Source organism: Fringilla coelebs (assembly GCF_963513975.1).
Source record: "Fringilla coelebs genome assembly, chromosome: 7".
NCBI lineage: Eukaryota > Metazoa > Chordata > Aves > Passeriformes > Fringillidae > Fringilla > Fringilla coelebs.
The window spans coordinates 16,113,696-16,131,733 of record NC_140035.1 but is presented as its reverse complement, the minus strand read 5'-3'; the positions used below and the strand labels follow the sequence as shown (position 1 = coordinate 16,131,733).

Here is an 18,038-nt window from a genome sequence, read left to right as displayed (position 1 = left end):
ATGTTAACAGGAGCGGAAGAAAAAGCAGTTTTAATGAGCTTCATGAAGAAACTAAAGTAAGGAAAGGCCAATTTTTATAGAAACTGTCATGGAAAGATACCAACACATAGAATAGTTGGTTTGACTGTCTAAATGTTTTAAAACTTGGAATAGCCGGTCATTAAAAGTCATGCTACAATAATAATAGAAAACATAAATAAAGCATGTTTACAATGTAAACAATACACTCACGCATCACTGTAAGTCACAATGCTTCCAGAAACCACCAGCTAAGAGGATTTCACAGAGCTTTGTTTGCAAACTCTGGCAAGAGTTTCCTTTGGTAAATGACATGACCTGAGTGTTTCTCTGATGTATTTATACACTGATGTGTACACAACGGTCCTTATGTCTGATGTATACGTGCACTGGTGTTTATATCTGCTTTTATATATGATGTTTCACATACATACAACATCTAAACTTCTCTGTGTCTCTCAAGACAAGTCTGAGCACAAACCCAGATTTTGGTAACACACACACAGGGCTCTGTAGGACAGGTAGATCTCATAGCTCCCCTACCAAAATAGTAGGGAAAACAAGATTGCTGGATTGGCCTTTTTGACCTGTGGGAGCTGATACAAGGGAAAGAGCCAGAGCAGGAAGGCAGACCAGGGCATGACCTGCAATTACAGAGCTAGGCATCAAGTCACACCACACTTCAGTTATTGCAAACTAATCACTTCCATGTCTTCCCATAGAAATCACATAAACTCTGCTTAGATAAATATTGAGAAAAATCCTAAGTGCTCAACTGTTGAGTAACATTAGGGCCTTTCTGACTTTCATCGATTCATAGACTGACTTTCTTCCTATTTTTTTAATGCCCCTAAATTATTGATCGTGAGCTTTAAGCCCTTCCTACCCTCTTAATCTCATCAGCACCATTAGCTCTTTGCTTGTAGGCTTAATATGTTTGAAGAAATTGAATAGTGTTTCTATATTACATTATACAAAATGTGAAACACTAATTCTATTTTTAATGATTTGTTTTTAGTTTAGGTGGGTTTTTTAAACAACTTAAGTCACTCTAAACACTTCAGCAACCTGGACTTTCCTTACTATAGGAGATACATCTATAGGCCAACCTCCAGTCCTCCCAATAAAAAATCTGGGTTTAATGACATTAAAAAGGTGTACATAATTCTAGTTTTACTGCTGTGCTCTGGTCTAGAGTTTCAAGCAGATTAATCTCCCCTCACCAAGAGACTGAAAAGCAACATTCCATCTGATCAGCACCTGAACCCATGGATGGTCTGCAGGGATCATCCTCCTGGCCAGTGAACAATAGCAATAGAAAAAAACAGAATCTTACATTACAAATTTGAGATCCCAGAGAGCTGGTGTGGACAGTACATCATACACAGATTTTGAGGAACTATATAGAGGATTTGTCACATCCTCTTAGGTTTTCTGAAACTCTAGATGCTTGAAATAAAGTGTCCTGAAGCATCTGGGCAAGACATTGCTGTTAAGAAATCATCCATTTCCCAAACCACATTCTGACTAGTGTGCATAAACATATGAACATCAAGATGTGTTTAAAGATTTTTTTGCTACTTTCACCAGACTCCTATTACCACCATGGTAGAAAGCAGAGAGTCAGAAAACAGGAAGGTTGTGTCTCCAAACAGTGGGATGAAAGAGAGCCTTTTATAAGACACTTAGTGTAAACATCCCCAACAGTGCATTTCAATGCCTTCTGACACCAGTAACCCAGGATGGCAGAGATGAGAGCCTGAGGCAAGTGCAGTTTAATCAGAAGACAAGTCTGCACCCTGCTATGCACACTGTGCCCCAGTGCCACAGCACACACACCCTGTGTATGGCAGAGTGCCACCATCACAGCACCCTGCACACCCTGCCCCTGGAGACCAGGGGGTCCAGGTTACACAGACCTCCCACTCCCTGAGCTCAGAAATTAACTGGAGCTACAGGCAGTTGATAATCTGACACAGAAGAGACAACCCATGGGCATGAATACTGTTATTTAATAGGTACTGCTCAGAAGGGAAAAGGGGAGATAGGCAATGGGATCACTCAGCTATCTTCAACACACAGAAATGATCTAAAAGTCCAGACTGATTCAAACCCCTTTCCCAGCAGAAGTCCAAGTGCAAAAGTATTAACAAATACTCCTCCAAGGAGACAAAGCTCTTTTGTACAACACCACACATGGCAGGTCCTTCTGTGAGCTGCTAAGGAATAGAAGGCAACATGCTGAAACTCCCAGGCCCTGTGAGATTTCAGCTGCCCTGAATGACTTACTCCAGTTTACTCTGATGTTGTAGCTGTTTGTACAGCAGCAATTGCCTCTGCACAGCAGAGTAACTGCACCCCGTTATGATGTTTCCAAAAGGAATATTGTGCTGAGACATCCAGAAAATGAACCACAGAGTAAATAATTATTGTAACTTCTGCCCAGTATAGTCATAGCCCCATTTCCTGAAAGGCAGAGTTTGTTTTAGTGCATCTCCTCCCACCAGCCCTTTTTTCTAAACATGAAATTCCCCAAGGAGCCTTGACTAAATACGGGAGCAGATGGTGGCACCAAAGAGACTGCCCCACTTTACTCCCTTCTCCCCCAGTGCCACACATCTCATTGATCAGTTGAAAAGATTAAATTGAGCAGAAAACTTCCAAAATCTGCCAGGCAGCAAGGCTGAACTTCCATAGGAGAAGCAAGGTCATGAGGACTGAGCAGTGCCCAGCAGTGATGTGCCAGCTCAGGGAGACCCCAGCTCCCACAAGCACCAGAGAGGACGGGAAAACCCTGCTCTTCTAGGACAAGAGTAAAAACCCTTCAACTTCCATTCTGGGATACATAGAAGGTCCACCCTCACCCACAGACAAAACAGTTTAACAAAATGAAGCAACAAGCAATCGCCAATTTGAAGAGAACACCTTGAAAGACAGAGGAGGAACAGCAGTGATGATTTTGTGTAACCACTTTCCATCAAATAAAGCTGGCTGAATACTGATCATACAGTTAACTCAACCCCCTTATATAATGAACTCATCCCCACCCGATTATTCTTTTACTAGGAGTTTATTAGGTTGGTCTATTGCTTTGGTTTTAAAGGGAACAAGAGCAGGAACAGAAAGGAAGAATAAAACAGTAATGTACCAGTTCCTATATCAAGGGCAGGTCACTCAGATGTTAAACAAACTCTGAGACCAACATCCTCATTCCTATGGCCTCAGTAACAATCTGTCCATGAACTTGCCTTGCCACAAAGTGCACAGCAAAGCACAATCCTGAAAAGTGATCTTGTACCATGGGGTTGTAATTTAGCAAATAAAGTTGCTTGCATGCAGAGAGCGGTGTTTCATCAGTACAGGCCCAGCCCATGGTCACACCATCACGCCTTCCACTGTGGACAGTAAACTCTAAGATGTCATTTTTCAGTTCAAATAACACATGGCACTTTGGATCCTAGACTCAGAAATAAATAACATTTCCTGCTATTCATGATATCAAAATTCAATTGAAGACTTCTTGGCCTTCTATGGCATTTTTTTAAGAGTGACTGAAACCGGAAGCTCTCCCTTGCATTCACACGCCGGTGTCTCTTCTCAGGAGATGCAGTATGGTGTGTCAGCAGGGAAAGAATATGGGAGATCTTGTGTGCTGCACCCAGGGAATGGGCAGAGAGGCAGAAAGGCAGCACACAGCCTTTACTGCAGCAGCAAGGCATCCATACATTACAGCAGAGTGTGTAGCCAGCAGCTACACCCTCACCAGTTATCAGCTGTTGAAGGCAGCAAGGAAAGCTCCAGAGGACAAGAACTCGGCACATGCAGGTGCCTTGGCCTCTGCAGGGCCTCCCAGCCCAGCAGGAGACCCATTCAGGGACTGACATGAGGAAGCAGTTCCACAGCTGTATCACTCTTCAGAAACAAGTCTTCCTATTCTGTTCTCCCTACTCCGTGTTCTGGACTACCCTTGAATCTTCACATTTTCCCAGGATGTCCTCCGTCTTCTGGGAACTGCTTCTTCCCAGGCACAAGCAAGAATGAGCTGCCCCAGCTGAACTTCAGGACACAGCAGGGCTGCCTCTCTGAGACATCCCATTCCTCCTTGTGCACAAACCTACCCAACTGCCAGGAGTAACATGCTCAGGAGGGGCTAAACCAGGATGGCCGCATCAATTTTCCAGGGTTTTATTCAGAGAGGAAAAGTGGTTTTGTTTGGAAGACACCTTTCAGTGTGTGAAAGGAGCATACAATTGTCTGTTTTTTCCAGTACAGGATGTTTTTGATGCTTTCTTTGTGTTTGAACTTGACTGTCTCAGCCTCCAGATCTACCTACAAACACAATACTACAGGAGGTTCTTGCAGTGCCTTCCTTGATTTAGGTAATTATACTAAATCAGCCCTTCTGCAAGGGGCAGGGATGTCTCAAAAATGTACACCCGTGCGCTGAGAATCTGAGACAAAAACCTCTGTGGGTGCAACAAGTTTTCAATTACAAGTACTATATACATAACTTACCTTTGTCCTCCTAGCACACTGAGGCTGTTCAGCGGGTATTGGGCATCCAAGCCTTGTGTTTCTCCTGGCAATGGATCCCTATGCTCCTAGGCTCAGGAAAGGCTCTCCTGGCAGCATGGTGCTGAGCCAGCTCTTTTCCCAGCCTCAGTGGGCTTTGTGGCTGCAAACCACGAGGCAGAGACTGGGCTAGAAAGGCCCTCGCAATTCAGACAAAGCCGGAATCGGGTTTCAATAAATGCACTTTCCAAGAGATTGATCTGGATGATCATGAATAAGTGATAGGGCAAATATAAAGAGCCTTAGCTAATGGATGTAAGATTGGTGGGTAGCGGGAGTCCTTGGCAGCCAAGCCCCATATGGTAAGGAATGCAACTTCGCTGGTTTTCTGATGGCAGGCTGAAATGAAGCCATGGGCTGTATCTGATCAGCAAAATTGGGACCAGCTCCTGGAAGGGAGGGGCAGCCCAGAGATCACAAGTAAGAGAGACAGAAGGAACAGCTCAGTTGGCAGCAGCCAGCATGGAACAGCTGGCAAGAGGGACAATACCTGCAACAGCAGTAGGGATAACAGAAACAAAAGTCTACTTTTTGTCAGGCATGAGGCAGAGACACTGCAGAGCAAAAAGGGGCTGGATTGTACCTGTCTGGTCCCACAATTCCCACACAGCAGCTCACTGAGCTCGGGCAGCCCCTGCAAGCCACCAGGGCTCAGAGCTGGGCACAAACTGCAGCCGTGGGTCCTGCTACCCCAGAGCTGCAGCCCAGGCTGAGCCCATGACTCATTCTAGTTCTGCCGATTAGCAGCCCCATTCCTCACTAATTAAGGAACAGAACCGTCAGTCTGCCAGCAGCTTTGCAGAATAGCAGTATCAGGAAAAGGTTTGTGCATTTTAAATAATCTAAGAGCCCTACGAGTTTGTCACTTCTGGTCACTGATGTATACGCACTGCTTCCCACTCCCCTTTTGCCTCCCCCTCCCATCTGTTCTGTTCCTGTCTCTTCCCCCAGTTTGGCTGCTGCACAGCTTCTCTTCTCACTCTCCAGAACATCTCCAAATATTTCCCAGGAAATGCCTGGTTTGTGGAGGTAATTCTTAATCTTCTCAAAGAAGCAGCTACACGCTACAGGAACCACACAAACTGCTTGTCATGGGAAGGAAGGGAACGAGCCCCCAGCTGTTTTTCACATACTTCAGAGCTGCCCTTTGCCATGAGCACAAGGTGCACAGAAAGGAGGCAGGTGTGAATCCTTCCAGACTTCACTGAACACTCTCTCCAAGCTCAGTTTAAGATGAGCTGTCCCCTGCAATTCCACCATGGGCAGTGGAGTCACTCTCCTTCTCAGATGAAGTAATAGTCCTACAGAATTTGCAACCACCTGAGAAATTCTCACCAGTCATGAAAATGCATACTGAATTTCAGTATGTTCATAAAAGTAAACACCACTTCCATGCCTTCATTACAAGCTCTTCCCTGCCTAAAACTTCATTTAGGAACTGAACTAAAACGAGTTGTTCCCAAAGCACATTAATCACATGGGGATCTACAGATGTGTATTCCCCGTCACATCACAGCAACATTGGCTCTCCTACATCCCTTCTGCAGCCCTGAGAGAAAGGAGGCAGCATGGCATCTGCTAAAGCCCAGCCTGGCCCTAGCAAAACTTCCCCACACCACTTGCAGCTCAAAACTGAGCAAGTAAAAAGTATTCCTGCCTTGCTATCAACTTGGGCAGTGCTTCTCAAAGAAGCCTCTCCCACTTGCCACCAAATATATAGTGAGGTGGCTTCCCTGCAGTTCCCTCCCTTTGTCAAATTCAGCCAATGGCTTCAAGGGTGAGGCTGGGCTGATAGACAGTTGAGAAGTCTCCAAGGTGCACAGAACAGAGCTCAGGGCCTCAGGCAGCCACAAGGATACAGCAGTCTGTCACTGAGCAGCCCCAGTGCCACATGGTTTGTAAAAATCTCAGACAAGAGCCCTGAAACAGTATTTCTTCTGCAATGTTTATTATGCCTAATTTGGGATTACGTCCAATATCTTTTTGCATCTTGCCACATCCTTGACTTTCCCTACCTTGTAGAGTTCTACCATCTACTCACACATTCTACAGAAATGTATGCTTTTAAACCTTCTCATCACTGTGAAGCACAAAATCCCTTTTTCTTGCAGACAGAGGTAGAGGCACAGAGGAATTCAATCCACCTTCTCTGTCTCATCCATTATTTTCTGCTCTTTTGCCATGTCTCCCCCTATTTGTCATTTCACTAATAAAGTAATCTCAGGTTTTTAAACTCTTCATGTGAGACATTTTCCTGGTGTTTGCTCAGCCTCAGTGTCCTTCCTTCAAATACCACTCAGAAAGCAAGTGGAGTGCCTCTGAGCTGGGATGCACTGTGAGTCAATCTGAAATAAGAGCGGAAATAGGGAAAAATGGGGCAAACAACCCATGTAAGAAAGAAGCTGGGAGACAGGAAAGACAGAAGAGTCTGTTTCACTCTTTTCTAAAATCACTGGGTACAAAGACATGCGTTAGTAGCAGCATCCAACTACTAGATATGGATGGCAGCACAGGGATTTATCACAGAATCACAGAATAACTTGAATTGGAGGGAACCTGCAGAGATTATCAAGTCCAGCTCCTGGCCCTGCACAGGACCATCCCCAAGAGTCACACCATGTGCTCCAGAGTATTGTCCAAACACTTCCTGAACTCTGGCAGGCTTGGTGCTGTGATGATGGAGATGCACACAAGTTTCTAACAAACATCCCTGGAAAGCACCATCTTGCATCACATTGTGGTGCTGAAGTGCTTTCAGTAAATGGAAAGGACACAAAAATCAACAGGTCCCAGAGTTCCCAGAGATCTGTCCGATAAAGTTTCTCAACAGCTGAAATTAGTTTTTTATAAGTCTGGTAATACTGAGGAAATTCCAAGAGATTGAAGGAGTCAGAGCCTAAATAGCAGTGATAGCAGGATTATCCCTAGCAACCATGTGTTGCTTAGTCAGAGAACCCAAGGGAAAATACAGAGGTTTTGCTCTCTGCTGTTCCATCTTAAGGATACGCTGGCTTTAACTGCCAGTTAACATGGGGAAAGAAGCCTAGTAAAAAAGGCTTCTTCTTCCTTAGCATCCAAGCACACGAGATAAACAGGACCATGATTGACTCTCGTGGTGTTGCCCATGTAGAACACAGTGTTTCAGTAAAAGCCAGCTCTTGAGGAGCAAACAGAAGCAAAGGGATCTCAAAACTCTTGATATGGATGGGGAAAATCCCTACTAACTGAGGGAGTTTCCAACAAATGTCTGCAGTGACAGGGTCAGTACTATTTTGTATTCTCATCTAGGACCTAAAATCCAAAGTAATTCTGACACTACTAGCAGATGCCAACATCTGGCAGATAAGTACCCACAAGGATGTGACCATCAGAGGAGTGTGGATTCCACAGCCCCCTGTTAGAACAAAACAGGATTAAAGTACAGCCAAACCGAAAGGTCACCATCAGGAGAGAAGGAATGCAAGGAGTACTTCAAACAGAGGAATGCCTTCTGGAAAGTCACAGACCCAAAGAGGATTGCAAACTGCTGAGCAGAAACTCCCAGGACACTTGGTTGCAACAAGAGTTGATGCATGTCTGGGATGTATAAACAGGAGTAAGGAAGTTCACTGCTTACTTATGCTTTGAGGTGTGAGAAAGAAGCCTTCCAGAGACAACATAAAAGGCTCAGTCATTTTTGCTATTCAGAAAGATCCCTTGTAGTGCAAAAGTATTTGTGAAGATGTTAATGTCATTATGTAGATTTGCCAGAGCTAGGGCTGACCTATCTAGCCCAGACAGTGATAGGGGGGGGATTAGAGCAGCATGTGGCCCAGCATGGGCTGCAAACCTCACCTCTGTCCCTGCATCCTCAACTGATTCAACCCTGCTGAGAGGACACGACAGACAGTAGCACTGAGACCCCTCTCTGCTACCTGCTGGGTCACCTTTGCCAGCAACCCAGGGGCAATCTGGTGCCAGAAAATAATTTTTTGCAGACAGAGAAGTTATTTGTGACAAAGCGACTCTCATGAAGCAGAAGAAAAGTAGGACCCGAAAACGGATGGATCTGCCAGACACTTTAGAAATGAAGCAGGATTTATTTTAAAACACGGTTGTGTAACCACTTGAAGAAACTGCAAAAAAGCAAGGGATCGTCCAGAAATAAGAAGCCCTTCTAGAAAGTGTGATTCAGCCAAATCTTCATCATTGGCTCAAGATGCAAGTAACAGGAATAAACAACACTAATACAGCCCCCATCATCCTAACCCTAATTTGCACCTTTTCATCAAATAGACTGATGACTGGATCTGTGAGAGGCCCCACCAGCAGTTCAGTTGCTGTGATAATTATTGCACTTGTATGACAGGACCTCTCAGTCCCCTGGGCACTGCGCCAAGCGATGCATAACAGGCCCTCCATAGGTGCTTTTCCCGAGACTTGGCTCTACAGCACTGCTGAACTGTGGGTGATGTCATATGGAAATGAGGAGGCAGAACTGCAGAGTTTAGGGTAACTGAAAGATAACCAGGAAATCCAGACTCTCACAAGTTTCAGTCTTAATAATCACATTTAGATAGTTCGCATATTCTCCTAACAGCAAAACGGGAAAAAGAAATTGCAAAGCAGTTGTGTTCATTCTGTTAAATGTAAGTGTGGCAAGAAGTGAAACCAGAGCAGAACAAGGTGGTTTTGGAGGCCACAATGGGGCAGCTGCATGCTGGCCCAGGGCAACCTGGCTTCCCTTCATGTGGGGGCTCTCACTGAGAGCCTGTGCCAGCCCACCCTCTTGCTGCTGATGGGATCTGACAAGGTCGCAGCTCCGGCAGCCTGGCTCCAGATGAATGCCCTAAGGAGGGAGCTAGCAGGACTCCCTCTCTTCCGCCAGACACTTCTTCGTGTCACCTTTGGCACAAGAGCTTTCTTCCTTGCAATTGCTGCTCCAAAACAGGGCAGTCAAACCCTTTTGTCCTATATCTGCCTCTTTATCACTCTGAATGGTTTAGGGGAGACACAGCTGGCATGGAGGATTTTGTGTGTAGGAAGATCCATGCTACGCTAGCTGCATGGGTATCTTCAAGGACAGTGGTACTTCTCTTCAGCCACACTATACAGGCTAATTAAACAGAGGGGGGTTGCTTTGTGTGGTATTGTTACAGAGCATTACAAACACAAGATAGATGTAACAGTCAGCATTTCTCTGCCTTCTTAATCCCTACGGGTCTTCTTTCTGAGAGGGCACAATATTCTCAGCAGACTGAGAGGAGATTGTCAGGGGAAGTTGGCAAAGCATGTGTTCCTGAAAGGTGGAGAAAAGCTTGGCCAGAATATTCCTTCAAAGAGCAGCCTCACTGCTAAAGGAGATGATGTTCCACGTACCTTTTCTTTCCAAGATGGCATTTTCCTAAGACAATGGTTGTTAACACACGGGCATTCAGCTTACTGTTATCTGTAAAGACAGCCCATCACTCATGGTCAGCATCATCCACATCAGCTGAACCATTTCCCTTATCTCAGACAAGAGTCTCTGGATAGATTCTCCTGGACATCTGGCCATGTTCCTCTCTCACAGCAGCTCCTCCTTCTCCCAACTGCAGGGAGCATGGGAAGGGCAAACCAAGCTGTTGAGAAACCTAATCCACCCATGTACAAACCCTTCCCACCCAGCATAACCTGGGCTCCCTGGGGACACAGGTCTCTGGATGATGCATCCAAGCAGCTTCAACAGAGAGTCCAAAGTTGGTGAGAATTGCATGTACAACCAAAAATCAGACCAGTCCTGTACCTGCTGCACCTATGAATCAGGTGGGCTCCACACTGCAAAGGTGCATTCACAGTCAAGTCCTTTCAGTTCTTCTCTTTACCCATCTGCCTGCAGATGTTTATGCACGTGACTTCACACCATTAGATGCCCAAAGCACAGAAAATTCAGTTGAGTGTCTTGTGGCCAGTAAAGGACCACACTCTGTAGACTCCCTGATGGCTTTGTGGAGTAGGCAGGCACTTTCCACTTGCATTAAGTAGTCAGCAGTCAGGGCAAAGCTGCCAGAGCAAAAGAAACCTGGCAGAGGTACTTGCTCCTCAGTTTGTGGCCAAGAAAGCAGCTCAGGTGCATGCATGGTGGCAACTCCAGTAGCCCTAGTACTCCTTCACAGCCTTGACTCTGAGGCTCATCCCTGACCTGCATGTATTCCCCAGAGAGATGGATCCTCTCCATATCTCCATGGCAGATGTCCCAGGCCACAAAGAAGAGAAGGGCTGTGGCCAGGGAATGATGGGGAGCACGGGGTATAGTAAGTGAAGACCACGACAACTGTAGAGAGGACAATTCCAATCACCACAGCCATGCAGGAAATGAACAGAGATTTACCCCTCCTTTCCCTCCTCATGTCAGAAAGCTTAAGAACTTCAGGGGATTTATTCTACAACACAGATGAAAAGCTTTGGATTTCACCACAAGAGCAATGAGGAAAACTGTTTAACACTTAAAATGCCAGCATTTCTAGGCCAGTGGCACATAGAAGGAGAGCAGCATCTGTGACTCCACTGGATGCTGCTCCTCAGTGCTGACTGACTATGGGACCCTGCTAACTGTTCACTGCAACTGGAGTGCAGAAGGACAGAATGAGAGAAGTGTCTCCTTTAACCCTGTCCATGACATTCCCGATCCTTAGTGGGAAATTGGAGAGCGAGTCACATCCTCTGTGTCAACCCCACATCCTGCCCACACTCCAGACACACAGGGAAACCATCATCTCTCACCATGCCACAGCCCAGACCTCCAGGGCCCGTCCTCCCTGCCTGGGAACAGGACTCCCTGCAGCAGCCAAGCAAGGAGACGGCAGAGCACACACACTGCTCCTCCACTCCCATCCTGCTGGAGCAAAGGCCTCATCCATCACCTCTCTGAGCCATGCTGCACGGCAGAGCTCTGATGGCAGAGGCACACACACATCTTTGTGCTGTACCACTCACTGAGGAGGACAGTTTTCTAATCTGACCTGTTTGGGACGCTGTGGGAGAAGAGCAGCAGCAGCACACTCCCCAGCAGCTCGCTGTCCCTGGGGGTCTGCAAGCAGAGGAGGGCACAGCACATGGGAAACCCTTCCACAGTGTCGAGCTGGCACACCTGGCCAAAACTACTCCTCCTTTGGCAGAACCAGGATGGCAAGTGGTTGAACCCTCCACAAAGCCATTTTGGTCTCCTGCATGCCAAAGGGGGATGAAGACCCATGGCATCCCCACCTAATCCCAGATACTGATCACACAGCTGAGTGTGATAATCTAAATGCTGCAAGCACAGCATGGGAGCTTGCTAAGGCAAGACCAAGAGCACACTGGGCTTTAAGCTATTCACTGTAAGACATGACATGCATCCCCTGGGACAAGCAGCTCTGCTGCTGCAGAAAGAAGTGAAGCAACGCCCTTCTACTCAGGCTTTCCCTCCCACCAAGAACCCCCCATGGAGAAGGAGGAAGAGTGGCTGGGGTGCAGCAAATGCCAAACATTCCGGCTTTGGGGAAGTCACATTCCCTCTCTCCCACCCCCACTGCCTTTCCTGCAAAGCAGAGTCTGATGCTTTCCTGCACACACTCACCCCAGTTCTCCAGCCTTGCCTACCTTGCTTCATCAGGACTTAAGTCTGTGATTTACAAGAGATGTGTGACTCTTAGAGAGACTCTGGCTCCAGGACTGCCCCTCAGCCCTTCCCTGGAAATCCCTGTTTCTTCAGATAATGGCAGAATCATGCCTGGACAGCGTCCTGGATCTGGACAAAGCAGGCAGTTCTCTGATGGGCGCTGCTTGCTGAGGTGTGCACCTCTGGGCATCCCCTTTCCAGCCTCCCATTCCCATCAGTTCCTTCAGGCTCCTCAGTGGCTACTCCTGCTGCAAGAGGCCAGGAGGTTCTTCCTGACACAGGGGTGGCCATAAAGGCTGTGGTGAATGGCCCTTTGGGAAACTCTGGCCTGCATCTGATTAGATACAGGCGGCCCAGACTTCCAGGAGCAGCAGGTTAATCAGTTAATGGCTGAAGGATGCTGGGCGATGCGCTGCCGCATGCTGCGGGGCAGCTCCAGCCGCACAGCCCGGGGGCAGCCACTCCTTCCTCTCTGGGGCCAGATCTGGGAAAACATCTGTTCTGATAAAGAAAGCGCTTCACCAGGGAGGGGGCAGGCCCGAGCCCATCAGCTGCTCCAGCCCAGCGACCACGGGCTGCTCCAGAGCGCTGCTAGCTCCCCCTCCGCACCCGTGACTCGCAAGGCCAGACACTGGGGTTAATGGCCTGGAAACCATCTGGGGGCTGGAGGGGGCAGATGTGTCATGCCCCAAACAGGAGGCTTTCAGACCTCAGCCGCAGACCTCCAGAAGGCCCCATCACCCATAGTGCATGCCATGCCCGCTGCCAATGCCACGGGCACCTACTGTCACCATGGGTCCAGAATGGGCTGCCCTTGCCTTGCACCCACCTGCCCCTAACGACCAAAGGCATCACCAGGCTGGGCTGGAGACCTGTGTTTGCTCAGGCAAGAAAAACGGCACAGAGAATTTCGGAGTGCCTGGGCTGTGCCCGGCACCTGGCCCCGCGCACTCAGTCACTCGCTCCCCATGGCAGCACCGTGCCCGCACGGCCGTGTGCTCAACCGGGGAGGGCACCGCGGCCAGGCGGGACCAGAGCCCGCGGATAACAGTGCGGGTCCGGCCTCGGGCAGCCGCTCTGCCCGCCGGCGTGACGGTGACTGGGCAGCGACACCGAAGGGCAGGGCACCCCCGCCGCACGCTGCCCGCCTGCCCACCGGCCCGGTGCCCCGCAGGCCAGCCGCTCCGTGACACACACACGCAGGCAGGAGCAGGCTCCCGACCCTGAAGTCGTTCCAGAGGATTAAGGAGCCGGCACCGGGCAGCCATGACTATCATGCGGCAAACCCTCTCCTCCCGCAAGCAGCTCCCGGTCGGCACTGCCGACACCGCACATCGGTCGGGCTCCGGCTCCCGCAGTCCCTTCAACCCATCGCACGGGTTGCGCGGTGCCGCACCGGGCTGGGGAGCGCTCGGGAACAAAACCCTCCGCATCCCATCGCTCCAGAGAAAGTGCAACCGGGACCGTCTCGGCGAGGGGGCAGCGGGGGCGCGGCGCGGCCGGCGGGGAGCTCAGCGTCTCACGGCCCCGGGCGCTTCTGACCCGGGGCACGGAGCCCCGACGCCCGTCTCGCCCTGAGACCCAATCCTGCCGGCCTCCGCCCGGCCCCCGCCTCTCCCAGCCCCGAGATGGGGCGAGCCCCGCCGCCGCGCCCGTCCCGCCGCTGCCCACCTGGCGCAGAGAGGCGTCCATCGGCGGAGCCGCCCGCGGAAGCGCAGCCCCCGGCTCTCAGCGCCGCGGCCGGGCGGGCACGGCTCGCCGACTCCGCGCCGCGCTGGCTCCGCCTCGCCGGCCACGGGCAGCGGCCGGGCCGCCCGCTCCGCCCCGCTCCGCCCGCCCCGGGCCGCGGGGAGTGCGGCTGCTGCGGCAGCGGCGGGGCCGTGCCGGCGCCGGGGCGCTTAGGAGCGGGATGAGAGTGGCGAGGAAGAGACGCGCATCTCGAGAGGAGGGGGCTGAGAAGGGTTGGGGCGGGGGGGCCCCGAGCGGCCGGTGCCACCCACGGGCACACGGGGGGACGGGGGACCACTGCTGTACACAGGCACAGGAGCCAAGTGCGGACCCTTGTAAGGGCAGCTGATATCACCCAGAATAGCAAAGGTTTCGGGTTTGGGGCTCCTTCAGCAGACCATCATAGCATGATGCAGGAAGAGGGACCGTTAACAGGAATCCTGATAGAGCTTCGAAATGATGTCTCTGAGATCGGGAACAGGTGGCAAAGAGCAATAGTCTGGGCAAAGTTTCTCCAGATCATAGTTCAAAGATAGAACTCGATCACAGATCGAAGTGTGGCCAGATCATAGTTCACAAGTGCTCTGTGAAGATGTTTCTTTCCATCAGAAATTATTTCTTTATTCTGAAAGAAAGGAAATCTAATGGAGGGGTGTGGGGGAAGGGTTTTTAAATTTATTATTATTTTAGTCAATAATGAGAGGGTTTTAAACTGCTTAAAACACAGAGAGAGTTCTGAGGTAGATTGGCAGTATCTTGTTTGACATCTGCCACTGGACAGAGTCACACTGGGGCCACTGCCTAACCTGTGATGACCACCCCCACCACTCTTCCACCTTCACTCTGGACCGGTTGGTAGTTTCCTGATATATGAGTCACTGTCAATGTGTCCTTCCATTTTGATACCAAATTTTTGAGAGCTATCCTGAGCATGACTATCCAGGCTGTTTTGTACTTGTGCTGTTTAATCTACACCACTTTCCCTTTTTTATGAAAACATCATGCAAGATGGCACCAGAAGCCCAACTGTAGTTCTTATCTCACATCTAATACCTCTATCCACAAGGCCAATCGCTGTGTCAGACAAGGGGATAAATCTACTCACAGTGTCCTTGGCAGTCCTCTTTACAGCCACACAATTGTTGCCAGGCTGTTTCTGCCACAGCCAGCTTTCTCCTCACAGGAGGAGAGGGGATTCCTGCTGATGCTGGTTCTGCAGACAGTTTTGGCTGCTAAGCTTCTCAGTTCTGGCTGGTCACCAGGGGGCCGTGGAGCTCCTCACAACCACGGGAAAGTTGAGGAGCACACTTCTTTCTCCTCTATCTGCCTGCCAGCCAGCAGTCTCCACCAGCAAGGATCTCTGCCACCACACATCCACTCCCTGACTTCTCAGGAGAAACTCTGGCCATGGTTCCTGTCACGGTTCCTGTCATCCAGGGTAGAAGGGAAGGATACAACCTTTCAAAAGGGCGAGGTTTTTAGCATTTACACTATTGTTGACTGACACTTCCCAAGAGGGAAATGGAAGATGCCTTGACCCAGTCCCTAGAACAAAGTAACTTTCCAACTCTTCAGTCAATAAACATTGGATTCCCCAAACAGAGCATCAGTGACTGACACTGTAAGCCCTACACTCTATCAGCTGAGTAGAAAAGGTGGCAAGAATCTTGACAAGAAACTTACACCTGAAATTTGTTCCTTTTTTGTTACAGGATTAAAGCACTAGTCCTGCATTTGTACAGCCCACTTGGAAACGGCAATCACAGAACTGTTTCCTAGCTGGCTTCAGGTGCTGCTCCTGGGAAGGGCTGGCTGTGACCACCTACTTCTTCACAGAGCTTTGATAAGCAGGTGATTGATGACTCACTATCACATGAGCCCCACTATGCAGGAAAAGCCCAGGACCTCTCTCCAGCCCATCAGCCCCCCGCTCCTCCCCCCCAGCCTCGGGGCTGCCTCCTTCCCCAAACCTGGCACAGTGGTGCTGACTGTGTGTGGCAGCAATGTCAGCAACCATAGGAGCTCCCAACCCTCCTCTCAGCCCAGCTGCAGCCGGCACAAGAACCAGATGCCATGGCTGTTCTCCTCTGCCTGTCAGCAGAGTGCTGGGCTCCAGGAGAGGACAGCCAGGGCAGGCAGGTGCTGGTGGGTCTGAGCAGTGAGCTATCCCTGCATCCATGAAAGGAGCAGCCCTCTGGTGCTGCAGGCAGCCGGCCCCGCACCCAGCCGTGGCAGCAGCAGACAGTGAGTCAGCTTCCTGCTGGGCTTTCCATGCCGAGGGAAGGTCGGCAGAGGACTGGCAGGAACAAGCTGAGGCAGGAATTCCTCCTGGACTGCAGACAATATCTTAATTTCCTCTTCTGCCAAGGGTCTGGCACATTCCTGGGAGGCAGGCAGGCCCACATGCCCCGCTGTGGGTGGGAAGAATCTGACAGATTTGCTCTCCCATCAGCTGTGAGGGGACGAGCTGTGACACCTTGGCTGCAGGTCCTCAATGGCTCATCAGAACTCTGCTCCTAGGGTGGAGGACTGATTTCCTCCACTGTCATCCCTGGGATGATCTCATTTGGGAGAGTCAGCAGCAGAGGAAGGATACCTTGGACCAGACAAAGGCATAGGGAGGCACAGATGCAGAAGGAGGGCACCCATGCTCTGCTCTGCATTGCCACTATCACAGCCCCCCCTGCTTTGCTGAGGCAACCAAATCCCCCCTTGCCCAAAGCACAGGACAGCCAGGAATGTGTTCACCAAAGACGAAGAACTACTGAGAAGAGCAGCCAAAAATCAAGCATGCAACCCACTGCCAGACCCTGATGCCAAAGCACTCTCCTAACACAGCGTGCATTCATGCAAGAGGAAAGAGACACACAGACCACGCAGTAGGGTGCAAATGGATCCCACAGTTCTGGCCCTTTCCTTGTTCTAGTTTCACAGTTCCTTGAAATCAGCTTATAAATCAACACTTGAAAAGTGCAGGTCCTCCCTTCTCCCATTCCCAGACTGGGGTAGCCCAGCCACCCCTCAGACTCGGTCAGTCTGGCCAGGCCAGCTCAGGCTTGGCTGCTTGAACTCAGCTCGTGAAGCTGCGCATCCCTCCTGCAGCCCCATCCCCTGCAAAGTGACAATGGAGATGATCAAAGCTCTGCCGAGGCTCTCCCTGCCCGGGGCTGCTCCGAGGCTCTATGACAGGAATTAGCTCGACTCCTTGGGGACAGGATCATGTTTGTAGCAGATGTGCCCCTGTTCCAGAGGAATGTGATTAAGGATGTCTGGAGAGGCTTTCACAGGGTCACACCAAGCACTGCGGCACCTGCTCCCCCAGAGAGCAGGAGTGTGAGGGGGAGTCCTCCTCCAAAGGGAGCAGGGTGTGGGCTGGGGAGGGTTTATTTGTCCTGGGCACCCTGCTGGCTCCTGTATCACTTCAGCCACCAGCAGTGAGCCCGTCTCACTGCAACGCACAGTGCTGCCTCTGCACACTACGGAGCTCAGGACAAGGGTGGCTACACCCTTGCTTAGTCTGATCACACTGGGAAAAGCTTCTTATCCCATCCAGGCACAGGAATGCCCTCCAGGGCTGCCCTTTCTCTGTAGGTCAGGAAAACAGGATGTTGTCTTCATTTTCAGCCTGAGCACAAAAGCAGATCACTGGAGCAGATGGGCCCACTGTGACCATGTCCCTCTGAAGCACCCCCATGAGCTGCATCACCAGGACCAGCACTACAGCTGGGACTGTCTACCAGCCCCGTGTGCACAAAACAGCTGTCTGTCTGGCCATGCTGACAAACCAAACCCATAATCAGGTATGTCCAGCTTTCTCTGCAGATAGCGGTCCTGGGCTTGTTCCTTCAGCCCAACCCTTCCTTCCTTTCCCTTCCACATCCCAGGCCACACATCCAGCTCCTGGCAGTGACCAGCTGAGGTTCCCTGCCACTGCTCCCTTTGTGCTGCTGCTGGTTTGCCTGGGGCCACAAGATGTCCGTGTGTGGCTTTTATACCTTGGCCATGAGAAATGCAGTCCCAGTGATGAGACTTGTGAATGAGGGAGCTGAACAGCACCAGGCTATAATTACAGTAGGAGCATGTGGGAAGAGGCCAGCCGAGC

General features: G+C 50.2%; 1 protein-coding gene across 1 annotated transcript in view; it reads right to left on the bottom strand.

Moving 5' to 3' along the window:
• The window catches only part of LOC311155681 (unconventional myosin-X-like), a gene marked incomplete at its 5' end in the record, with an annotated part of 84,523 nt that extends 74,397 nt beyond the window's left edge, over positions 1–10,126 (bottom strand). The window contains one exon of the mRNA XM_084209049.1: positions 10,013–10,126. Coding sequence (XP_084065175.1) covers positions 10,013–10,126 — 114 coding nt within the window. The remainder of the gene's footprint in view (positions 1–10,012) is intronic.
• Positions 10,127–18,038: the final 7,912 nt, after the last annotated feature.